The following is a 27,234-nucleotide window of genomic DNA, read 5'->3' as shown; positions in this document are numbered from 1 at the left end:
CCATCCTAGGGATGTGTGCCTCTTCATCTCAGGTTTTGGCCAAGAGCCATAGCCTTCTGTGTCACTGAAAACAACTGTCCAGGGTCTTATACTACAGGATGCTCTGTGTACTGATACATCGATCCTTGCAGAACATCTCACGATACACTTTGCGACAGCATCAGCGCCTTCTTCCTATACTGCTGCATTTCTCTGACAGAGATGACGAGTTAAAGAAACCCCTCTCCGTTTCAACCACCACCAAGCTTAAGCCTTGACTGAATGGGAATTTTTGCTGGCTCTTATGACTGGGTCCCAGGCGAGGATTGCATCCACAACCAGATGATCCAACACTTAGATGTTACCCAAAGGAAACATCTACTCAGGGTCTTCAACCACATTTGGCTCACAGATGTCTTCCTATCATAATGGTGAGACAGCGTAGTTATTCTCACATGTAAGCCCAGGAAGAACCCAACATCTCTCGACAGCTACTGACGGAGTAGCCTGGCGAACATACTTTCTAAGCTGCTCAGGTTGGTTACCTTCATATTACGTTGGGTACTCGAATCTTGGGGCCTTTCGTCCCCATATTAGTGTGGCTTGTTGGTTGGACAATCTAAACTGACCATTTACTATGATTGGAAACAGCAATCCGACAGATTTTTCATAAACGCCGACACCTTGTCACAGTTTTAAGGCATACGACACGGCTTGGTGCCATCACATTTTGGTTACTCTCCACACTGGAGCTTTCGCGGCCCCCCTTCAGATTTTTATCCATGAGTTTTTATTCCACTGGCTCTTCCAGGTTAGAGTTGGCATTTTACTCAGCACCCCTTGGATCAAGGAGAATGGTATCCCACAGGGTTCTGTGTTAAGTGTCACACTCTTTCTCATCACTATCAATGGGCTTGTAACCTCTGTTGGGCCTCTGGTTATCCAGGCATTGTATGAGGACAATTTTTGCATCTGATGCAGCTCCCCCATGGTAGTATCTGCTGAATACCAGTTCCTAGGTGCCATCCGATGAGCCTCTGGGTGGGCCATTTGTCGTAGATTCTGTTTCCTCTCTCCAAAATGCTGGTTATGCATCTTTGCTGTCAACCCACAAAATGCCCCAGACCTGAACTTTATTTAGGCAACCAGCACCTAGATGTTGTAGCACAGTCTCATTTTTGGGGCCTTCTTTTCGATAAAAAGCTGATGTGGCTATCGTGTACTTACCACCTAAAGACTACCTGCAGGCTGACGCTTAATGCTCTCTGCCTCCTGGTCCACACATCTTGGGGTGCAGACTGTGCTACTCTTCTCCATATTAACCATGCTCTGGTTTTTTCCAGACTAGATTGTGGTTGTCAGGTTTATGGCTCAGTGGCTCCTTCTACCCTGAAACTACCTGACCCTGTTCATCATTGTGGGGTGCACATGGCTATCGGTGCCTTTTGCACTAGTCCTGTCGACAGTCTCCTCACACAAGCGGCGACTCCCCCTCTACAAATTCGCTGGAGCCAACTCCAGGTTTCCTATGCAATCGCCGTTTGAGATCCCCTGACCATACCATATACTCCATCCTATTTGTAAACGAGGGTTGTCTCCCTCCTAATACCTGCCATCATGTGGGATTACCAGTTGGAATGTGTCTCACTTCCTGTTGGGATCGCCACTCCCTGGAATGTGGCCCTTGGTGTATTTCCTCCTGCATCCCTCCGTGGACGGTGCCTAGACCACAGATTAGGACTGACCTATTCCTGGGTCCTAAGGTCTCTGGCACCCATATGATATTCTGTCACCTTGTACTGTCCATCCTTGAAGAGTTCTAGGGTGCTACCATCTTTTACTCTGATGGTTCTAAAAGGATAGATAAGGTGGGATGTGCTTGTACGTGTCCTTCTGGCATGGAATACCATTTACTAGTGGGATCATGGAGTGTGTTCACAGCAGAGCTGCTAGCCATTAACAGGACCCTCCATTTTGTTACTCAGGCCTCCTTCCACAGTATTTTAATGTGTACTGTCTCAGTGAGCAGCCTGTAGACTATAGACCAATGCTATTCTCATCACACTTTGGTCTGTGCTCTGTCCTCAGTTGTGCCGCCTGCTCAGCTGTCTTTCTCTGGGTCTTAAGTCATGTGGGCATCCCAAGGAATGAACTAGCTGACTGTTTGGCTAGATAGGCAGATACTTGCCCCCCCTCCCAATTCCCTGTCACGATTCCAGATGCAGATATACGGACACATATTAAATCTCCCTCTGCCCAAACGTGGAATGACATCTAGTGTGCTACTACTCCGTATAATCAGGGAGACTACTGCAGTTTGGTGCTCTTCCTTCTGCTCTTCTCAGAATGAGTCTACTGTATTATGCCATCTATGCATCAGTCATACTGGGTTCACCCATAGTTTTCTCTTGCATTATGAGCCATCTCCACAATGTAGCTGTGGAGCCAGACTGATGGTATCCCATATATTGATGGAATGTTCCCTTCTTTTCGCCCTTCGTGCTAAGTAGAGTCTTCCGGATTTTTTGTCTTTAATATTAGCAGACAGTTCGTGGATTGTTGAATGAGAACTCAGTTTCTTGTTGAAAGTGGTTTCTATTTTCAGTTATAAGGTTTTGCTTTACTCCTAGGGCAGGTGCAGGTTGGTTGTGATTGGGGCTACTCTTCTGGTTTTATGGGTGAGAGACCCATGACCACACCCCCTTCCAAAGACCGCCTCTTTATTGTTCTGTTTTTCCAGTTTTTAGATTTGACCTACCCTTTTACGCCTTCCACTTTCATATCCCTAGAAAGTTTTATACCCAGGTATTTGTATGAGTTGGCTGATTGTAACTGTAACTGACTGACTGATATTATAGTCTTAGGATTCTATCTTCTTTCATTTTGGGAAGTGCACAGTTTTACATTTCTGAACATTTAGAGCAAGTTTCCAATGTCTGCACCACTTTGAAATCTTATCAAGATCTGACTGAATATTTATCCAGCTTTCTTCAGACAGGACTTCATTATAGATAACTGCAGCGCATGCAAAAAATCTGAGGTTACTGTTAATATTAAACATCCTGGCAGATTAAAACTGTGTGCCGGACCGAGACTCGAACTCGGTACCTTTGCCTTTCGCGGACAAGTGCTCTACAAACTGAGCTACCCAAGCACGACTCGCGCCCCGTCCTCACAGCTTTACTACTGCCAGTTCCTCGTCTCATACCTTCCAAACTTTACAGACGCTCTCCTGCGAGGTCATTGATATACAACATGAACAGCAAGGGTCACAACATACCCTGGATCATAGCTGAAATTACTTCTACTGCTGACGATGACTCTCCATCCAAAATAACCTGCTGTGTCCTCCCTACCAAAAAGTCCTCAGTCCAGTCACGGGTTTCACTTGATACCCTATATGATCGTACTTTTGACAATAAGTGTAAGTGTGGTACTGAGTCAAATTCTTTTTGGGAATCAAGAAATACTGCATATCCAGAATGAGATTTTCACTCTGCAGCGGAGTGTGCGCTGATATGAAACTTCCTGACAGATTAAAACTGTGTGCCCGACCAAGACTCGAACTCGGGACCCTAATACTGCATATACTTGGTTGTCTTGATGCAAAGCTTTCACTATGTCACATGAGAAAAGAGCGAGTTGGGTTTCACATGATAGATGTTTTTGGAATTCATGCTGGTTGGAATTGAAGAGGTCATCATATTCAAGGAACCTCATTATGTTTGAGCTCAGAATTTGTTCTAAGATTCTGCAACAAATCATTATCAAGGATGCTGGGCAGTAGTTTTGTGGATCACTTCTACTAGCCATCTTTTGGATAGGTGTGACCTGTGCTTTGTTCCAAGAACTTGGCACAATTTTTTGTTCGAGGGATATAAGATAGAATATAGTTAGAAGAGAGGCCGACTCAGCTTAAAATTCAGTGTAGAATCTGTTAGGGATTCTATCGGGCCCTGGAACTTTGATCACAGCTGTTTCTCAACACCGCTGATACAAATACTGATTCCGCTCATCTTTTCAGTGGTATGAGAATTAAATTTGACAATTGTCCTGGGTTTCCTTTGTAAAGAAACATTGAAAATGGTGTTAAGCATTACATCTTTTGCTTAGCTATCCTCAATTTCAGTCCTGTCTTATTCGCAAGGGACTGGACACTAACTTTGGTGTCACTAGCAACCTTTACATATGACCAGAATTTCTTTGTGTTTGATGAAATATAATTTGACAATATTCTGCTGCGGTGGTCATAGTAGGCATCATGCATTACTCTCTTGACAGCAGAAGTGTTTCATTCAGCATCTCCCTGTCTATAGCTCTACACTTTGTTTTTAATATATTATGCAATAATCTCTGTTTCCTTCAGAAGTTTCTGCGTAATGACTGTATACCACAAAGGGTCTTTCCCATTATGAACTATTCTAGTGGGTACATATCTATCCAGTGCATGGGGTGCTATTCTTTCAAACTTGAGCCATAGTTTCAATACGTGCTCGTGTCTTGTGCTGAAAGTTTCAAGTCCCTCACCGAAGCATGCCGCTACTGATTTGTTATTTAGTTTACTGAATATAAGTGCTTTTCAGCTTGTTTTGGTAGTCCTATATATTTTGGTAATCATTGTTGCTGCAACCACATCCCGGTAACTGATACCAGTTTAAATGTTGACATCCTCAGAGATATTAGGTCTACTTGTTGCCATTAGGACCAATACATTTCCATCATGAGTGGGGATCCTATCCACCTGTTCCAGGTAGTTTTCAGAGAAGGCATTTAGTATAAAGTTTCGCGAGATTTCTTATAATGCCTACCACTAACAGTACTGTAATTTTACCAGTTGATTGTTGGGTGATTAAAGTCTTCACTGATGATTACAGTATGACCGCACAACTTACATACAAGTGAACTGAGGTTTTCTGTATAGGTTTTGGTTACATCAGGAGATGAATCTGGTGGGCTATAGAAGAATCCAGTTATCACTTTGTGCCCACTCCTGATACTTAGTCTTGCCCAAACAGTGTCACAGCCAGCTTCAATTTCTATCTCGGTGGATTTGAGTTTCTTGTCTACCGCGACAAATACACCAACTTCCTTTCCCATTTTTTTATTCTTTCAATATGCACTCAAATTTTCCTCCAGTATATCACTATCAGTTTCAGGTTTCAACCAGCTTTTTGTACCTACTGTTGTGTGAGCTTCACTGCTTTTCAGGAGAGCTTCAAACTCTGCCACTTTGTTGCGAATGCTTCGACAGCTTACCGTTGTGATTTTATTTCACTTACCTGTGGGAGGCATTTCTTTCGATCTTACACAGATACTTCCAGCAATTCTTATCTGGATTGGATTGAGAGTCACCTAATCTAACAAAGCCCTAGTGTGCATCCCACACATAGTCAGCTATCTGATTAGCAGCCTCGGATGTGTAGTGCACATCTGACCTATTTAGGGGGCTCTAAAGTTCTCGGCCGTATGCCACAAGTCCAGAAAGTCACAGCATAGATTGTCACGGAACCTTCGAAGTCTCTGGTCCAGTCCTTCTACACCGACTTGGAACCAAATGGCCATGATTAGTTCCGTGTACAATGCTGCAAATTGTGAGCTTTGTTGAAGTCCAACCTTCTCTGTCACTTGCTGGACTGGCCCAAGAATGACCTTGGAGTCCAGACGGCAGGCATTATTTGTTCCAATGTGTGCCACAGTCTGCAGTTGGTTGCACCCGGTCCCCTAAATGGTTGCCGGAATAGCCTCTTCAACGTGTCAAATGAGATCCCCAAGCATACCTACTGAGTGTGCCTGGCGTCCTTTCCTGTCCCTTGCTGCTATTTATGTAAGGAGTACCATTTTGTGGCACATTTGAATTGCTGATGATTAATACACTGCAACTCTTTTGCGTTTGCCTCCTCTTGACACTGAACAGGTCATGTTTCCCCAAAACAGGTGAAATGAGTCCCATTGACTAAGATTCAGTTTCAGTGAAAGAAAACACCTCAAACTTGTTGGTTATGGGATGGGTAGAACACCCTGAGTTCTCCCTGCTTCCTATCCACCCTGTACAGGATGCCTAGATCTACAATTGACATGCCACTCACAGTCAAGTGTACAAGTAATGACAGATCCTGTACTTTCTGCAGAGAAGACAGTATACACAGGAGAGGATAGTACTTGAGGTACTTCTGGTACAGGTATCACAGGTACATGACTCTCAGGAGCTCTTCAAACACACTGATTCACAGCAGCTGCCATTTGTTTGAAAGTAGTAAGGGTGATTTCCAGCTGCTTACGAATGTCGACCAACTCCTCTCATGTTTGAGAACGACATTAACAGTGGGGCTTCATTTTGGCTGGTGCAGTGAACATTAAACTAAGCCAGATGTTGTCTTTTGTACCTGTTGAACTAAAAAAAAACTGATTCCCTGGAAGAATTGAAGCAAATACACAACAGGAAATACTGGGGTAAAAATTGCTAATTTCCTAAAACTTTTTGAAGTTAATTATAGTTATTAGCAAACTCGAAAAGAGTTAATTTACAATAAATGTAGATAGTATATACTCCTCTTTAAGAAAAAACGGGATGGAGCACAATATGTTAGTTACAATACCTGCAACAGTAATTAAATGACATGCTGATTATGTACAGGGCAATGGTACCTTCCAGACATTCTTAAAAAATACATATTTATTTGCATTGATATATAATGAAATTCGGGATTATCTTTTTTGCCAGTAACTGTAAATCGCAAACACTGATTTGATTTGCTATGAAATAAGTTATCCAAGAACTCTTGTACCAGTAACTTACGAAAATATAGTTTTTTAAGCTTCCAAAATTTCTCAGAAACAATCTTTCTCACGTAATTGTACATTGAAATTAGAGAATGAATGTTTTGAACGACAATAGGCCTCCTATTCTTAAAAATTTTAAAAGGGTACAATTAACCTTAAGCCTACAGTTGACAATAACAGTAAGATTTTATTGCTGCACTTGTGGATGTTCAGAATGTCACAGTAGAGCACAATACGAACGAGTATTGGTACAATCAGTGAAATTCTATACAGAAGTGATGCCAACAGTAAAAAATATGAATCTGGAACTTCAAATCGGAACACAAATCGTGTATATGCAGACTCGCACAAAGGAAAATTTCGAAGTTGGCTTTTATACATAAATAAACGTGTATTACACTGATCTTTCACTAACATACTTATACACTGACATGCCAAAGAAGGAAGGTAGCGGCGTGAGTTTTATCTTGGACAAACTTGCTAAATTGTCTATCGCTAACGAAGGTCGTCTTCTGCCTGCTGCAGTTAACAATGTGAGAAAATGGCAAGCTGAGTTTTGCATTAGCAATGCTTTCTAAAACCATGCTGTTTCGTGGACTTAGCTTCTTGGTCTCAAGAAAATTTATTATCTTTGAACTGAGAATATGTTCAAGGATTCTGCAGCAAACCAATGTTAGGGTTATTGATGTGGAGTTTTGCAAGTTTGTTCTTTTGCCCTTCTTATATGCAGGAGTCACTTGCACCTTTTTCCCAGTCGCTTGGGACTTTGCGCTGGGTGAGAGATTTGCGATAAATGCATTCTAGGTAAGGGGCCAGTGCCATAGAGTACTCTTTGTAAAACTGAATTAGAATTTCATCGAGACCTGACAAATTATTTGCTTTGAACTCTTTCAGTACGGTAGTTCCTCTATGCCAGGGATGCTTATTACTAAGTCGTCCGTATGGGACTCTGTGCAAACGTCAAGCGACAATATGTTTGTACGATTCTCCTGTGTCAACAATTTCTTAAATGCAAAATTTAGAACTTTCTTTTGTTTTGCTATCTTCTACTGCCACACTAGTCTGATCAAAAGTGGCTGGATTGCAGCCTTAGACCTACTTAGCGATTTTACATAGGACTAGAACTTTCTTGGATGGTCTTTTTTGTCCTTAATCTACTTACGAGGCACAGAATTCTCCAGACCACAATTCAGAATCTGCTTAAACTTTGCCCATAACTTCTTTCTGCCCATCTTAATGGAGTTAAGTGATTTCATTTCACAGCCTGAGTGAGATGCCAACAACTACTTGTCTGCTCTTTCTAGCAGAAGCTCTCTCCTAGCCTTCTTGACTGATTTATTAACTTTATTAACCACAGTTCTATAATGACATAATGATTGCTAATCCCTGTTTCTATAGTGACTTCATTGTTAAGGTCTGGCCTGTTTGTGGTGACGAAGTTAAAGATATTTGTGTTGCATGTGCGTTGTCGAACTAGCTGCTCAAGACAGTTTTCAGATAATGTGTTCAAACATACTTCGCAAGACTGTTGGTCTGTACTCCTCACAATGAATCCATAGACATTTAAGTTAAAGTTTCCTCCAAATAGTATTGCATGATCTGGGAATTTACGCATTATTGACCGTAGACTTTCTTTGAATGACTGTAGAACTGCCACAGTGGGATCACGTGGCCCGTAAACATTCAACAATTTACTTGGTTTCCCCCCAAACGGCCTCTAATCTGTCTTTCTGATATACATTCCATGACTTGCTATATATCTCTACTTCGGGTTTCAGCGAGGTCTCAATCTCAAGAAAAATATGAGTTCTGAACTTCTGAACACTGTCTGACTTCCCTTGTGTGTATCAACTGTCAAGTGTTCATTTGAGTACCTCAGTCTACGACATAGTGTAAAGAAAATCCTCATTTGCACTCCACAAGGACTCTATTACCTGGATAGCTGCTTTCTTTAAGTGCTAAGTACACCACTGACCTATCAAGGGGAGTTCTACAAATCCCCACCTGATAATGCATGTCAAGAAATCTTCAGCCAAGACCCTCACAAGAGTTGACAAAGCCTTTGGTTGAGACCCTATATTCGGTTCCAAACCAAAGGACCCCAGTCACCTCTGGGAACAGTGCTGCAAATAGCGAGCTCTCCTTGCACCCCACACATAAGACCAGCAGCCTTCACCATCTCCACCAGCTGCCTGTATGAACTGAGGGTGACCTCTGAACCTATGTGACAGGTGTAACTGGTGCTGACATTAGTCCCAACTTGGAAATGACTTCTTGGACGAGTGTCCCTCACCCCCACCCCCACCCTGGCAGACATTCCAAGCGCACGTTGGTATTCTTTCAGCCCTAAATGCTACCTGCCTAGGGCGCTCAATAACTAGTAAACACCTTCGTTCGTGTTTACTGGGACCATGCTGAAGCAGTAGCCACCTGTCTGCTCACAGGGTGAATGGGTGAGGCCAGATGGCCAACTTCCACATTGGCCCTCCAAGTCGAGGGATGCGAATGTGTTACCATCCCTCCTCACCCTAGTATGAGGACAGAGCCACCATGTCAGGCGCACTAGTAGGTGCCTCGGCAGCGCTCGTGGGTGAAACAAGTGACACCTGAGGTGTACAATGTGACTCGCCAGATTCTCTGCCACTGCTGAACCCTGAGACAGCAGCGTGAAGGTGACTGTCTGTAGACAAAAGCACATTCAGCTGTTTGTGAACTGTAGCCATCTTCTCTTGCATCCACACACAGCATGCACACATTCTACCCATCCTAGCAAGACTAACATAAGAGGATAAATAATCGATGCAGGGAAAAAGAAAAAGTAAAACTGTATTGATTAATTCATGTTCCATGCCTACTTAAAGATGCATAGACCACTTAAGACCGTAGTCTCTGTGCGATTTCAAGGAATTTCATAATCATTTCTGTATTATACAGGTCTTTCTTTTAGCTGGTCACTGGATCCACCAGGAACACTACTTTAGGATGTGGAATTCCAACTATTTTATAAAGGTCAATGTAAGTCAGAAAAAATTTACTCATTTCCTTTTTTAATCCCAAACTCAGTGGATGATACTTCCCAGTACTAAATCGTTGATACAGACATTAGATACGCTAGTGTTATAGTTAAAATTGTGCTCTCTGGAATTTGCTTGCATAAGTATATTGTCTATCACCACTTCTTGCATATCATTTGGCTGTATTATGGTGCCTCTGGGCCAACGAAGCAGTTTCAATAGAGGTCCTCTTGCAAAATGTTTGCCTAAAACTTCAACACCTAATAACTCTGTAGAAAGGTGTGGTGGTCCATTTAAAATTGTTCTGTAATAAGATGAACCCAAAGAGTATGCCTGTCAGAGCAGAATGTTTTACACAGAACGCCAATTTCCTTCATCAACCGTTCACTCAGATTACATTGTGGATGATACTTGGATATTGCTATGTGCTTAATGCCTTTCCACACCAAAAACTCTTTAAAGGTAGTATTGTAAACTTAGATTCATCGTCCATAAGCAGTTGACATGGTTTTCCAATGTTGACAAAGTATTCTCATGAACAGTATATTACAGTGTTAGTATTGGCTACCTTAATAGGATAAAGTTTTACATATTTTGACCAGCACTCTAATAACACAAAAATTTATTTAGTACCCATCTTTCTTTTGGAAGGGTCCAAAGAAATTCGTTGCTGTCAGATCGTATAATGACACAGGTATTATTGGGTACCACTTGTCTCTTCTACCAGAATTATTTTCCTTTGTGTCTTGGCATGTTCTAAAAGTTCTGATTGTATCAGTCATCTTTCTACTTGTTGTTGTTGTTGTTGTTGTTGTTGTTGTTGTTGCCTTCAGTCCTGAGACTGGTTTGATGCAGCTCTCCATGCTACTCTATCCTGTGCAAGTTTCTTCATCTCCCAGTACTTACTGCAACCTACATCCTTCTGAATCTGTTTAGTGTATTGATCTCTTGGTCTCCCTCTATGATTTTTACCCTCCACGCTGCCCTCCAATGCTAAATTTGTGATCCCTTGATGCCTCAGAACATGTCCTACCAACCGGTCCCTTCTTCTAGTCAAGTTGTGCCACAAACTCCTCTTCTCCCCAATTCTATTCAATACCTCCTCATTAGTTATGTGATCTACCCATCTAATCTTCAGCATTCTTCTGTAACACCACATTTCAAAAGCTTCTATTCTCTTCTTGTCCAAACTATTTATCGTCCACGTTTCACTTCCATACATGGCTACACTCCATACAAATACTTTCAGAAACGACTTCCTGACACTTAAATCTATACTCGATGTTAAGAAATTTCTCTTCTTCAGAAACGCTTTCCTTGCCATTGCCTGTCTACATTTTATATTCTCTCTACTTCGACCATCATCAGTTATTTTGCTCCCCAAATAGCAAAACTCCTTTACTACTTTAAGTGTCTCATTTCCTAGTCTAATTCCCTCAGCATCACCCGACTTAATTCGACTACATTCCATGATCCTCATTTTGCTTTTGTTGATGTTCATCTTATATCCTCCTTTCAAGACACTGTCCATTCCGTTCAACTGCTCTTCCAAGTCCTTTGCTGTCTCTGACAGAATTACGATGTCATCGGCGATTTTTTAATTTCTTCTCCATGGACTTTAACAACTGCTACTAATTATTCTTTTGTTTTCTTTACTGCTTGCTCAATATACAGATTGAATAACATCGGGGAGAGACTACAGCCCTGTCTCACTCCCTTCCCAACCGCTGCTTCTCTTTCATGCCCCTCGAGTCTTATAACTGCCATCTGGTTTCTGTACAAATTGTAAATAGCCTTTCGCTCCCTGTATTTTACCCCTGCCACCTTTAGAATTTGAAAGAGAGTATTCCAGTCAACATTGTCAAAAGCTTTCTCTGAGTCTACAAATGCTAGAAATGTAGATTTGCCTTTCCTTAATCTATTTTCTAAGATAAGTCGTAGGGTCAGTATTGCCTCATGTGTTCCAACATTTCTGCGGAATCCAAACTGATCTTTGCCGAGGTTGGCTTCTACCAGTTTTTCCATTCGTCTGTAAAGAATTTGCGTTAGTATTTTGCATCTGTGACTTATTAAACTGATAGTTCGGTAATTTTCACATCTGTCAACACCTGCTTTCTTTGGGATTGGAATTATTATATTCTTCTTGAAGTCTGAGGATACGCCTGTCTTATACATCTTGCTCACCAGATGGTAGAGTTTTGTCAGGACTGGCTCTCCCAAGGCCGTCAGTAGTTCCAATGGAATGTTGTCTACTCCCGGAGCCTTGTTTCGACTCAGGTCTTTCAGTGCTCTGTCAAACTCTTCACGTAGTATCGTATCTCCCATTTCATCTTCATCTACATCCTCTTCCATTTCCATAATATTGTCCTCAAGTACATCACCCTTGTATAGACCCTCTATATACTCCTTCCACCTTTCTGGCTTCCCTTCTTTGCTTAGAACTGGGTTTCCATCTGAGCTCTTGATATTTGTCTCTTTAATTTTCCTGTAGGCAGTATCTATCTTACCCCTAGTGAGATAAGCCTCTACATCCTTACATTTGTCCTCTAACCATCCCTGCTTAGCCATTTTGCACTTCCTGTCGATCTCATTTTTGAGACATTTGTATTCCTTTTTGCATGCATCATTTACTGCGTTTTTATATTTTCTCCTTTCATCAATTAAATTCAATATTTCTTCTGTTACCTAAGGATTTCTACTAGCCCTCGTCTTTTTACCTACTTGATCCTCTGCTGCCTTCACTACTTCATCCCTCAGAGCTACCCATTCTTCTTCTACTGTATTTTTTTCCCCCATTCCTGTCAATTGATCCCTTATGCTCTCCCTGAAACTCTGTACAACCTCTGGTTTAGTCAGTTTATCCAGGTCCCATCTCTTTAAATTCCCACCTTTTTGCAGTTTCTTCAGTTTTAATCTACAGTTCATAACCAATAGATTGTGGTCAGAGTCCACATCTGCCGCTGGAAATGTCTAACAATTTAAAATTTGGTTCTTAAATCTGTCTTACCATTATATAATCTATCTGAAACCTTTTAGTATCTCCAGGGTTCTTCCATGTATACAACTTTCTTTCATGATTCTTGAACCAAGTGTTAGCTATGATTAAGTTATGCTCTGTGCAAAATTCTACCAGGCGGCTTCCTCTTTCATTTCTTAGCCCCAATCCATATTCACTTACTACGTTTCCTTCTCTTCCTTTTCCTACTGTCGAATTCCAGTCACCCATGACTATTAAATTTTTGTCTCCCTTCACTACCTGAATAATTTCTTTTATCTCATCATACATTTCATCGATTTCTTCATCATCTGCAGAGCTAGTTGGCATATAAACTTGTACTACTGTAGTAGGCGTGGGCTTCGTATCTATCTTTGCCACAATAATGCGTTCACTATGCTGTTTGTAGTAACTTACCCGCATTCCTATTTTCCTATTCATTATTAAACCTACTCCTGCATTACCCCTATTTGATTTTGTATTTATAACCCTGTATTCACCTGACCAAAAGTCTTGATCCTCCTGCCACCAAACTTCACTAATTCCCACTATATCTAACTTCAACCTATCCATTTCCCTTTTGAAATTTTCTAACCTACCTGCCCGATTAAGGGATCTGACATTCCACGCTCCGATCCGTAGAACGCCAGTTTTCTTTCTCCTTATAACGACGTCCTCTTGAGTAGTCCCTGCCTGGAGATCTGAAGGGGGGACTATTTTACCTCCGGAATATTTTATCCAAGAGGACGCCATCATCATTTAACCATACAGTAAAGCTGCATGCCCTCGGGAAAAATTACGGCTGTAGTTTCCCCCTGCTTTCAGCCGTTCGCAGTACCAGCACAGCAAGGCCGTTTTGGTTAGTGTTACAAGGCCAGATCAGTCAATCATCCAGACTGTTGCCCTTGCAACTACTGAAAAGGCTGCTGCCCCTCTTCAGGAACCACACGTTTGTCTGGCCTCTCAACAGATACCCCTCCATTGTGGTTGCACCTACGGTACGGCCATCTGTATCGCAAGCCTCCCCACCAACGGCAAGGTCCATGGTTCATGGGGGTAGGATCTTTCTTCTTAAGTTCTTAAAATAGTAAAACTTTACTTTACCATATGTTTAATACATTTTCTAATACCAAAATGTCCATATCCATTGGGTACATACCGTGTTAAGTTGGATTCTGTCTTGTATGTGGTTCTTCTTTGTTTTTGATCATTCTTTTTTTTTTCCTGCACCCACACCACATTGTGACTGCTTACAGTTTCGTATTTTCACCTGGTGCCAGAAATAGAACTATTATTTTTTTCAGCATACTCCACAAGCACACTGATTAATGAATGTATGTATGATGTTTCAGCATAAAAGGGATACATTGTTAGCAAAAATCTCCAAAATTCTTAGATTCCTTCTAAATTTTGAAACAATGTTGTATTTGAATACACATGTGTTTTTGCATACCTACTGGAGTGACATATGTTGTGTAAATATATATAAGGTTATGTTGTAAAAATATATACGAGGAGTGATCAAAAAGCTTGCATTCGATTGTGTTGCTGTAGCGTATATGCAGCGTAGTGCATCTCTGATGGGGATACATAAGCACTGACATGTAGGCAAGGAATAGTGTGGCATTCTTGTCTTTCTGTTGTGTGTAAGGTAAAGGGGAAACATGAATTATGACAACATTACTACCAAATGCATTCAAACAGGGCCAATGTGCTGTTTTTTCTGTTCTTGGCTGCTGAAGGACCAACACCAGTTGACAGCCATCTGAGAATGAAGAATGCGTATGGGGCAACATGACTGTTGAAAACCACTGTTGTGAAATGGTGCTCTGACTTCCATGCTGATAGCAATTTGACATCAGATTCCATTCAATCTGGGTGGCCAGTCTGATCCATTATGCACCAACTCGAGTGGGAGACACTTGAGCACCCGTCCTGTAGTCCAGTTTTCTCCCATGGTGATCCCCATTCGGTCCCTTAAAAAGGGTGTTAAAGGGTCAACGATTTCTGTCAGATGAGGATGTGCAACAGGCAGATACAGACTTCTTCACGCACTAGAACACAGTTTTTTATGAGACAGGCATATTCAACTTGGTGTTTCTATGGGATTATTGCCTCAGTGCTCACAACAGTTTTGCTTGCGTGGCATACAGATTCTGGACAGTAAGGCCTTCCAACGGAAACTTTCTGATCAGTCCTCATAGTATTTATACTAATAATAAAACTGTACGACTGTAGTGTCTTTTTTTGTCTGTCTGTCTGTTTGGATATTTTAATCTCTAAAACCATTAGATGAAATTTCAAGAGATTTTGCAGATAATGTGAGTAGAGCTTTGTGCACTGTATGCACTATATTTCATCAGAATCAGATCATGGAAAAAATGATATCCATACATGTTACAAAAAGAGGAAATGGACAGAGGGGTGGGAAGGAAATGGACATAGAGATTGAAAAGGAGTTTTTAGGCCGAGAAAGGGGCAGAAGATGATAGAGAGGAGGAGGAGGACATAGACGGGCAGGAGTAGGAGATCAGGATGTATATCCAGATATCCAGTTGTCATACATTTTAGAAACTTCTCTCTCTCTCTCTCTCTCTCTCTCTCTCTCTCTCTCTCTCTCTCTCTCTCTCTCTCTCTCTCCCCCCCCCCCCCCCCCCCCACTTCCTTCCTTCCCCCTCACCCCACCCCACCTGAGCCACAGCAATGTGTGGCAGGATATAGCTAGTAGTAGTAGTAGTAGTAGTAGTAGTAGTAGTTGTTGTTGTTGTAACAATAACAATAATGCTACTTTGAAAGAAACCCCTTTGGCCAAAAGCTTAATGTGTAGCAGTCTTCTCGTTGTGCGAGTCTGAAACTCAATGTCTCCTCTGTATAGTTAGTAGCAATCAGTCCTTTTCATAATACAGTTGTCTATCCTGACCTTCCCATTGTTTAATGTTAATAATAATGATGTTTGGGACTATGCAGTCGTGAGAGTCAGATATGTTGCAGCAGGTAAGCTTCTAGTATTTACTGTCGTAAACAATGGAACTTGCAGTGAATACATTTTCAGGAAGTAAGTGCACACCATTGGAACAAAGTGTAACTTACCTTTTAACAATTCATGTGCCATGTTTGTTGAGGAGAAAAAATTGCATTCAGGCCATCTTCTTTTGATGTGTGCAAAATATTGCATATTTCCATTTGTTGATATTTTGTAGGACAACATTCTTTTTTGGAATGCTGTTAAAGGTACTGAATGCACAATTAGTTAAGTAAGAAATCCACACTTGTGTCTCTCTACTTAAATGGTTGGGTATACTGAATTTTCTCAACTAAAGCTACTCACAGATGAGTCTAATACTGCTAATTTTCAAATACAAAACTAGAATGGATGTAACCTATACTACTCTACAATGAACCTTAAATTTTGCCTCTGGAAGGGATAAATGCCATGGGAGTTGCAGCACTTAATACATAAAATTTTCCCCTCATAACATGAATCCTTTTATTGGAAATACTTAGTGCCAACTTGAACAATATGCAAATGTTAACTAAATTTAGTACTTCTTAAATAACAAAGTATTTTACTGTGAAACAGGTTCATCAGTCCTGCATACAACGATGGGTAGATGAGAAACAAAAAGGAAATCCTTCCGGCCGTGTAACTTGTCCACAGTGTGGAACAGAATACATAATTTTAATTCCTAATGTGGGTAAGTTCCACCACAGAAAAATAAATTTGCTGGATGTATAGTAATGTCGAGTGTTTTTTCAACATGTTTCCTTTTTTAAATCAGGTACAGTGGTGTTTATACTAGACACACTTGATAGTATTGTCATAAAAGTGTGCCCTTTCATGGCTGCTGGCATTGTTGTTGGATCCATATATTGGACAGCAGTGACATATGGCGCAGTGACGATCATGCAGGTAAGCCACCTTCTTTTTCATTTCATTTCATTTTACTTGTTACATAATCGGATTTTTATGACAGAGGCATTTTAAATTTAAAAAAATTGCATTTGGCAATAATAATTCTAGTTAGGGGATTTGACCATTGATATATTCCTGTTCATTTTGTTGGCAGAAACCGTTGATGGCAATGTAATTTTGTTTTTATTATGATCATATAGCTGGTGTTACAATTCGTGAGACCCCTCACGTTCTTGTTATGCTGAACTGCAGAGCTTGTCTGTTACACAATAGTACTAACATACCTGTTGTCCCATGGGTCCTACTGCACCTTGCAGGGAACGAAAAAGTGAGATGTCATCTGGACTGAGTTAGGAGTTAACAGAAGACAAACTGCAAGCAAAAATGGTTTAACAGAAAGGTCCATTTTCTTCTACCACAAGACAAAGGAGGAAATAGTTATGTACAAACATCACAGTCAGTAATAACACATTTTTCATGATGCATGTATTTTTGTATGATACGAGGGTCACTCCAAAAGAAATGCACACTATTTTTCTAAAAATACAGTTTTCATTCTGCATGTGTGAAAGTTTTACAGTGTGTAGATACATCCTTCCCGCTTGTTTTCAAACTTAGTTCAACCTGTTCCCGTGAGTGGCGCCGTCACAGCATGCCTTCAAGATATCTGCTACTCTTGACGTTCATCAGAAGCAACATGCTGTCATAGAATTCCTGTGCTGTGAAAATGAGACAGTGGGAAACATCCACAAGAGGTTGAAAAAGGTGTATGGAGATGCTGCTGTCGATCGCAGTACAGTTAGTCGGTGGGCAAGCAGGTTATGTGATGAAAGCGGGCACAGCAAAATTGAGGATTGTCCTCGCAACGGCAGGCCTCATACTGCGCACACTCCATACAATGTGCAGAGAGTTAACGAAATGGTGACTGCTGACAGACGCATCACAGTGAACAAATTGTCATGCTACATTGGGATAGAGGAAGGAAGTGTTTGCAGAATACTGAAAGTGTTGGCATTAAAAAAGGTTTGTGCCAAGTGGGTTCCCCAAGATGTTGACAGGGGCTCACAAAGAAAGAAGAAAAGTGGTATGTAGCGAACTTTTGGAACAGTACGAGAATGGTGGAGATGAATTTCTTGGAAGAATTGTGACAGGTGATGAAACATGGCTCCATCATTTTTCACCAGAGACAAAGAGGCAATAAATGGAGTGGCATCATACAAATTCACCCAAGGAAAAAAAAATTCAAAACTACACCTTCTGCTGGAAAAGTTACGGCTATGGTGTTTTTTCGATTCCGAAGGACTCTTGCTTGTGAAATTCATGCCAAGTGGAACCACCATAAATTCTGATGTATATGTGACGACACTGAAGAAAACTTCAAGCTCGACTGAGTCTTGTTCGACCACATCGGCAAAAGCAGGATGTTTTGCTGTTGCACCACAATGCACGGCCACATGTCGGTCAAAAAACCATGGAAGCAATCAAAAACCTCGGATGAACAACACTGAAACACCTGCCTTACAGTCCTGACCTGGCTCCATGTGACTATCACCTCTTTGGGAAACTGAAAGATTCTCTTCATGGAACAAGGTTTGAAGATGACTCCCTTGTGCATGCTGCCAAACAGTGGCTCCAACAGGTTGGTCCAGAATTTTACTGTGCGGGTATACAGGCGCTGGTTCCAAGATGGTGTAAGGCAGTTGACAGGGATGGAAATTATGTGGAGAAATGAAAATTGAAAATATTGTTCCTAAAGGATGCATCTACACACTGTAAAACTTTCAAACATGTAGAATAAAAGATGGATTTAAAAAAAAAAAATAGTGTGTGGTTCTTTTGGAGTGACCCTCGTATAATGCAGAGTTCATAAACAAAATTAATAACTGATCCACAGCTTCATTCTTCCTTGCGCTATTTTAGCGCTTCACATCTCACACATTCATTTTTTACACCCCAGACATCGTAGTATCAGTAACAAAGAGGCCAGAAAGACTGGAGATGCAGATGCCATAGTTTGAATATATACACATTTCCGATCGACATTTGGCAGTCACTAAGGAGCCAAATATCGTAACTTCAGAGGAAGATGAAACAAAACCCATGAACATACTTATTTATCAATATTATGATTATTTTATGTCTGTATGTGAAACATTTTATAAGTTAATGTAGTCCTTGAAGCTGCACTAAGATCCAGATAAAATTTTCCTGTTCTTATTGATTGTCAGACATTTAAGTGAAACAAAAACTGCAGACCATCTGGAAAAGTAGTAGTAATTCTGCATTGGCAGGACGTCTGAGGGATTGTGCTTCACACTCTGTTGCAGTGCACTAGAGACCACTGATCCAAACATTTTGGACGAGATTGGTGACAAGTTTCCACCCACCAGCTCTGTCACTCGCTAGGAAGGCACACAACTATTTGGTGTGATGCTCGCTGGTTCTCAAAAGATGATTTCATTGTAATTTGTCATCTCCACTAGTTGAAACACACATGGTACTCATAATAACTAAAATATTAAAGACAGAAAAAGTTAGCTGTGTTGTCATGGCTGGACAGTTTCCTTTACTGATACAATAATCTGCAATGTGTCGTAATTCGATGTGGGAAACAATAGTTGTAAAGGACCCCAACAACAAATAAACTTTCGAGTTGCAAGGTACAGTGATTATTAGTTTTGTTATTAACATGTCTAGGAGTGCAGGTAATAGAGAAATGAGTTTAATAATTTCTGAAATGATGTTGCCAACTTAAGCCTGCTTCTTGTTTATAGTTCCCATACGTTAATACCACAACTAAAAAAATCTCGATGATTGATAGTGAAAATTTATTGCTGCAGGTAATTGATCAAAAATTGGCATTTATTAAAATAATTAATTATAATAACATGATAGCATGCTTAGACCTAATACTTAACACACATACAGTTACTGGAAATGACAACTCCAAGTTCTAAGAAAGAGATAAACTTATTTGTTAACATTGGTCAACAAACACAAACTTTGGGGGTTTGTGTCCTCCCTTTATCACATTTATATTGCATTTCTATGTACTGGTCACTATGTTCTGCCTCTAAAAAGAAAGACATGTATAATATTAATAATGCTGAAGGATCACAAATATTGTGAACTAATATTACTGTGGTCATCCATGGTCTTGGTCCATAGCCTTGGGAAAAATCTAGTTAGTAAGCAAAGTGTGTAGCACCAAACAAATTTTGTGTTCACAAATGGATAATTACTTTTCAATTTATTATTTTTTGATAGCGGGGGGGGGGGGGGGGGGGGGGGGGGGGGGGGGGGGGGAGGAATCTGGAATTAACATTCGGAGTTTTCATTTGCTGCTACATTTGTCTGTCAGTCTGAACTAAACCAATTTCACGCCGGCTGGTAGCGGGAATCACCATGCTACAATGTGAGTCCAAATGATAATCGATCCCAGCATTTTTGTGTGGCATTCACGGAGGTGAAGGATGGTGTATGTTAAAATTTGTGACTCGGGTGAAATCGAACATGAGATCATCAAAATATTTTGCAAGCACCAATCCAACAGACAACCCGTACTCACACAAATGATGCAGATAAACATAAATTTTGTAAAGTGCTTTTCGTTTCCTGAAATCATCAATATGATGGAACTGAAAGATAATTTACTTCCTTAATTGCCATTAATAGAAAACTGATCAGAATAATTTTTTGCTTGAGAATTCCGTTCAGTAGAACAGACAACTGCCACTGGCCATTGGCTGCCTGACGCCAACAGGTGTCCATCCATGTAATGACAATTCTTTGGACCTTACACCTATGATCTTCAGTGCATGTTGCATCATCTCACAAGAAGCTATTAGTTGTGTATGCTGCTAGCTTTAAATATGGTCTTCAATAAACAGGCCCCCAGGGGCTCGGCATTCAGGTGCCGGGCCTGGCGACCCTGGGGTTCCTGAGCTGGGGATTGGTAAGCGTCGCCAGTCCCGTCACCGTAAGCTCACCGACCACCGTGTGGCGCGGCGGTGGAATGTTGTGTGTCTCAGGGAATGGGGATCGCGAGGATGGGATAAACCTCTATAAACAACCCCTCAATTTCAAGGTGTGCCGTGCGCTGATGAGATGCATGGCTGTTGAGGTGGAACAGTCGTTAGCGGGCAACCTCTGGGGAACCTGCAGCACCTCAGTTGTATAAGGCTTACCTAGGCACGCAGGGCTCTGTCTAGGTGGACTTTTAGTTCTCTAGCTGCTCATGGGACCGAGATGGATCCTTCGAAGTTCTCTTTTCTTCCTCCCAGCGGAAAGGGTGGGCCGCTGGAAGGTTCTAACACCCAGTCTCTTAAGAGGGCTCGTGCAGTCAGTCCCCCTGACTCTGGCACTTCTTTGATGAGTCAAGTCTTAGGTAACAGAATGCATTCTGGTAATCCGAATGTGTTTCTCATTGTGAAATGGAAGGAGAGTAGTTTCGAGAAGGTTTCGTCCTTCTATATACAAAAGGGTTTGGAGGGAATCTGTGGCTCCTTAAAATCGGTGAAGCACTTACGTAATGGGACCTTGCTAGTGGAAACTTCCACTTCCCAGCAAGCAACTAACCTCCAATCTGCTAAATGCCTTGGAGAGTATGCCATAGACACTGAACTGCACAGCACCTTTAACTACAGCAAAGGTGTTGTGACATGCCGGGATCTAGTTGACATTCCCAAGGAAGAACTGCAACGTGAGTGGGCTCCAGAAGTATCATGAAGAGGGTTGATGGCAATCTTGTCAAATCCGACTCCTTTATTCTGACCTTCAGTAGCGCGAAACTACCTGAACATGGTAAAGCTGGCTTCCTTCGCCTTAGTGTGAAGCCTTATTTCCCGACCCCAATGCGCTGTTTCAAATGCCACTGTTTTTGGCATACCACCTTAGGATGTAAAGGTGAAGTGACTTGTGGCAACTGTGGTAAGGCTGCTCATGAATGAGCTGGTTGCTAGTCTCCAGCCAAATGTATCAATTGCTCTGGGAACCCCCCTGTTCGGAGTAGGGGCTGCCGAATATTTTTAGAGGAACGCAAAGTCCAGGAAATAAAAACAACCAAGCGTATCCCCTATGGTGAGGCCAAGAAGATCCATAAGTCGATGCAACCTCCCACATTTGCTACATCTTTTGCATCCCTGGTTCAGAAGCCTACACCAAAAGTCGATGCCTCAACGCAGACAGAGGGGGTGAGTGTTGGCACTAATACCTGCAGCTGTCAGTGCACTTGCAAGGCAGCCAGTGTTTCAGAGCCAGTAGCCCCTACTCGAACGGCAGACAAAGGTACAGTGACGAACTTGGGCCAGCCCCTGGTGCCTCCAACAGCGGAGGATGTTCCGAAGCCCAGCCCTGTACAGCCATTACCACTCCCACATCAGCTCCCCCAAAGCCCACCAAACTGCAGAAAGCTACTGTACAGCAGCAACAGCGGGTCAAATCCCGTGGTAAACCGTCTGACCATGCAGATGTTGTTTTACGTGAGGCTTCATCTGACTCTTCCCAGAGTTCATGGAATACGATGTATGTGTGGGGCAATCATCTCGCCCCACGCCTGCCCCTCCACCTGCTGCGGTCTCCCCGCCCCATCGGAGAGACAGGATGAAGGTGCTACCCCCATCATAGATGGCTCCCATCCTTCAGTGGAACTTGCAAAGGCTCAGGACGCATGTGGAGGAACTTCGTCTACTATCTCAGGGTAGACCACTGTGTCTATGTCTCCAGGAGACTTATTTCCATCCCTCTTACTCCCCTGAGCTACGAGCCTATACACTCCACAAAAAGGACGACCTGCATGGAGAGAGAGCTAGAGGAGGCGTAGGTATTTTTGTCAGGACAGACTACCACTCCTCACCTCTCTCACTTACGACGCCTTTACAGGCCGCTGCTGTGTCCGTGCACATGCATCATCCATTGACTGTATGTTCGCTTTACTTGCCCCCACATGATGCACTTGATGAAGCGGCCCTCACCGACCTTCTTACACAGCTCCCCCAGCCATTCATTATTTGTGGTGATTTTAATGCCCACAATGTGCTTTGGGGCTCTGCAATTACCTGTCCCAGGGGTAGAGCAGTTGAGAGGCTTCTCCTGTCATCCTGTGCCTACTTGCTCAATGGAGGACAGAGCACTCATTTCTGCATGGCGACTGGGTCATTCTCTGCCATTGATATCTCGGTTTACTCTCCAGCTCTTGCCGCGAGTGCTCGTTGGGAAGTGGTCGCTGACTTGCATGGCAGTGATCATTTCCCAATCTGGATTCACCTGCCAGATCGCGTGGGTCCCGAAAGGAGACCACCACGATGGGTGCTCAGTGGAGCTGACTGGACATTTTATAGCCAGTTGGCCCAGTTCGAACACTGTGCGAATGTTGAGGCGTGGGTGGATCATATTACCAAAGCGGTCCACCACGCTGCTGCAGCATCCATTCCGCAGTCCACGGGCCACCGGAAGAGGCCACCTGTCCCTTGGTGGAGTGCCGAATGCCGCTCTACAATCAGGACCAGGCGTGCGGCTCTGCGTCGGTTCCAGTGTCGGCCAACTGCTGAGAATCTTGCAGCCTTCCGGGTGACGAGGGCAAGATGTCGCCGCTTTATTCGTGAGAGGTAGAAGAGGTCGTGGCAAAAGTTCCTGAACACCATTAATCGTTCCACCAAAAGTTCCATTGTGTGGGAGACCGTCAGGAGAATTTCTGGCAGAGGAGGGAGGTGCCCCATAGCTGCTGTAATGAATAACAGCACTCTCCACACGGATCCACGAGACATTGCCCAGACTATGGCAACGTATTTTGCCACAGTTACTGCAACAACCAGTCAGGATCCAGGTTTCCAGCACCATAGAGCGGTTGCAGTCCACCTCTCATGAAGTTTACAACTGCCCATTTTCTATGTGGGAGCTGGATTCTGCATTGTCTGCAGCTCGTGACACATCCCTTGGTCATGACAGGATCCATTACAGTATGCTATGGCACCTCACAATGCGGAACAAAGAAATCCTCCTTGCACTTTTTAATGCCATTTGGGCATTGGGTCACCTTCCTGGCGTGTGGCGCGAGGCAGTTTTAATTCCTTTTTTTAAAACCTGGGAAAGACCGCACGAGCCCGAGTAGCTACCATAGTGTTGCCCTCACTACTTGCATGGGGAAGACCTTGGAGCTGATGGTCAACCGCCACCTTGTCTGGATGTTAGAATCCCAGCAACTTCTTAGTCGCTTTCAGTGTGGGTTCAGGAGGTTTCGTTCCACCTTCGATATCCTTGTCCTCCTGGAGGCGGCTGTACAACAAGCTTTCCTATGCCATCATCACCTTCTAGGTGTATTTTTCGATATCAAGAAGGCCTACGATAACACTTAGAGGTGTCTCATCCTGGAGCAGCTTCACGAATGGGGTTTTTGTGGTTGTCTTCCTCTTTTTATTCAGTCTTTCCTCTCGTCACGATATTTTAGATACCGAATTGGTGACGTCCTGTCTGATCGCTTTGAGCAGGAGAACAGTGTCCCTCAGGGTAGTGTTTTAAGTGTGACTCTCTTTGCCATTGCTATTAATAGCATTATGTCCATAGTGAAAAGTCCTGTCCTTGTTTGTGGATGATTTGTCTTTGTTTTGCTCTTCTTCCAGCCTTGCAACGACAACGTGTCAGTTGCAACTTACTATTAGACGTTTGGATGACTGGGCGCAGAAGAGTGGTTTTAAGTTTTCCTCTGAGAAGTCTGTATGTGTTCTTTTTCACCGTTCTCGTTCGATTTTAACCTTTCCTGAGTTGAGAATGAGGAACACTATTCTTACTTTGAAAGACACTGTGAGATTTCTGGGCCTCATTTTTGACTCGAAGCTTGCATGGTTACCTCATCTTAAAGACATGAAACGGCGGTCGCTTCAGGCTTTAAGTATTTTAAAATGTCATAGCCACAGTACATGGGGAGCTGACAGGACTTGTCTGCTCCAGTTTTACAGGGCGTTTGTGCAATCTCGGCTCGATTATGGGTGCACGGTGTATGGGTCTGCGAGGCCTTCTTACTTAAAGATGTTGGACGTTGTGCACCATGAAGGGCTTCAGTTGGCCACTGGGGCATTTCGAACTAGCCCCATACCAAGCCTCTGTGCAGAGGCTGGTGAACTGCCACTTCATATGCGACGACGGCTACTTACAGTACTCCAGGCGTATAAAACTTTGTCCACACCATACACACCTGGCAACGTGCAACGCAGCCCTATAGGATTCGCGTACAGGATTGCCTCGCTGTGATGTCTATGGCTGGTCTTCGTGTTTTACGTCACGGTTGGAGCAGATTTCCACCTTGGCTCCTCCGGAGACCCAAACTTATTTTAGATTTGACTAATTTTAAGAAAGGTAGCACACCGGATTTTAGATTCCAATCTCTGTTTTTTAACATTTTAGATGTGCATCACGGTTTCACTGTCGTTTACACTGATGGCTCCAAACAGGAGAATTTCCTTGGCTGTTCTGTGGTGTTCCCTGATCATGTTACCCGGATTCGCCTCCCTGCTGAATATACCGTTTTCGCAGCAGAGCTCCACGCGATCTTGAAGGCACTGGAGCAGATGAATCATGTTCGGGGTGATCGATTTCTTCTCTGGTCCGATTCTCTTAGTGCCTTACAATCACTGCAGAACCTGTACCCGACTGAGGAGATGGTCCAGCTGATATATGACCAACTGTACTTGCTCCAACAGCGGGGTAAAGAGGTCTCCTTCTGCTGGGTGCCTGGTCATGTCTGAATATGGGGCAATGAACAGGCTGGTCGGGCTGCCAAGGAGGCCTACAGAGAGCAGGATGTGGTCCAGTGTCCTATCCCCTTGCAGTCTGTCATCTCTGCACTCCACAGGAAGTGCATGGAGTTGTGGGAGGACAAATGGCTGGCGGTGACGGCCAATAAACTGCGGTTGGTAAAGTCAACCACTCGGCCGTGGCGTTCCTCCTGCCGGTTGCTCAGGCGGGAAGAGGTGGCCCTCACACGTCTTCGGATCAGGCACTGTCCTCTCACACATAGCTTTTTATTACGGCGGGAGGATCCTCCATTTTGTGATGCTTGTGGTGTGCACGTCTCTGTCCGGCACATTTTAACAGACTGCATTTTATACCGTGATGCAAGGGCAGAAGCACAAGTTGATGGGGATCTGCCTTGTGTTTTAGCTAACAATGAGACGTGTGTGTCTAGGGTTTTTAAGTTTTGTAATGTGTCTGGACTCTGGCCTAAACTTTTAGGCTGGAGGTTTTAGTGTATTGCAGAGTGGCTGACTCCTCCCTTTTTTCCTTGTGGTCAGCCAACCACTTCCATCTGCTACATTGTTTTAGCTCCCTCTACCACCTTCTTCCTGTGTTGTCCATGTTTTACTGCTGACGCCCTGTTTCATCCCACGCTTCGGTGTGGGTGAGCACATGTTTTTCAACAATTGTTCCCTGTGTTTTATGTTCCGTTTTATATTGCTGTTCTGAGTTTTTTTCTTGACACCCGTCTCACTATGTTACTGAAAGGGCGCTGAAGACCTTGCTGTCGTGCGCCCAAAAAACCCCTCTACTACTACAATAAGCAGCTTGTCATGGTTTTTGATGTCAGCGTTTTTCCCTTGTTTCCCTTGTTTATATGCCTATTTCTTTTGTTTTGTTGTTACACATACATTTTGTGTGATTTGTTATCCAGGCACAGAGTTTCTGTTGCCATTTTATGTGTTAACAAAAGCAACGGAAAAATACATAATCAAAAACCATGACTAACTGTAGACTATCTAGTAATTAAAAGCTATCAACATGTACAACTAATAGCCTCATGCGAGAAACAATTTACTCATTTTTATCCAGAACTTTCTGTCCTCCTCCAGATTTCAGGTCTGGAGAGGTTTGACTCTCAGCAGCCATTGTTCACAGAAAGATGGAGTCATTCAGGGGTTGGTTCTGAGCCTAACTCTTTGACGTTGCAGTCAATGGTATTACAATTGCAGTTGGATCCATAGCCTCACAATCACTGTTTGTGGATGACCTTTGCCTGTATTGCAGCTCTCAATGATTGCGCACCATAAAGTATTAATCTCACGGGCAATACAGAGTGTACATTATTGGGCCCTGAATTCTGGCCATCAGTTTTCTCCTGCAAAAACTTGCGTTGTGAATTTTTGTCAACTTAGGACTGTCTTCCTGTGCCCAGAACTTTACTTTAGTAACCAGTAATTGAAGTTGTTGAAACTTTCAAATTTTTAAGCCTTTTAGTTGACAGTAAATTAATGTGGCTACCACATTATACCACCTCAAAGCATATTGCATGGAGAAGCCTAATATTCTGATTTCTCAGCAGCACCTCCTGTGGCACAGACTGCACAGTTCTTCTGCATTTTTATAAAGCATTGATTTTATTCTGACCCAATTACAGATGTGATCGGCAACTGGAGCTTTCTGTATGTTCTCTGTAGACAACCTCCTGGTGAAAGCTGGTGTCCCACCACTGAGGGTCAGACGCCAACAACTCTTGGCGAGCTGTGTGGTCACATTGTCAAATTCCTACCCACTCAAGGTACTCATCTCTGTTTCATTATCATCAG

The 27,234-nt window shown here is 42.8% G+C and overlaps 1 protein-coding gene across 4 annotated transcripts in view; it reads left to right on the top strand.

Annotated features, from left to right (window-relative positions):
* The window catches only part of LOC124607443 (E3 ubiquitin-protein ligase MARCHF5), an 89,536-nt gene that overhangs the window by 34,562 nt on the left and 27,740 nt on the right, over nucleotides 1–27,234 (top strand). For all 4 annotated transcript variants that reach the window (XM_047139777.1, XM_047139776.1, XM_047139775.1 and 1 more), the window contains 2 exons: nucleotides 16,349–16,463; nucleotides 16,548–16,678. In XM_047139777.1, coding sequence (XP_046995733.1) covers nucleotides 16,349–16,463; nucleotides 16,548–16,678 — 246 coding nt within the window. The remainder of the gene's footprint in view (nucleotides 1–16,348; nucleotides 16,464–16,547; nucleotides 16,679–27,234) is intronic.

This window comes from Schistocerca americana, chromosome 3 (assembly GCF_021461395.2).
Source record: "Schistocerca americana isolate TAMUIC-IGC-003095 chromosome 3, iqSchAmer2.1, whole genome shotgun sequence".
In the NCBI taxonomy this organism is placed as follows: domain Eukaryota; kingdom Metazoa; phylum Arthropoda; class Insecta; order Orthoptera; family Acrididae; genus Schistocerca; species Schistocerca americana.
The sequence above is the reverse complement of the archived record's forward strand: the minus strand, read 5'-3'. Positions and strand labels throughout refer to the sequence as shown.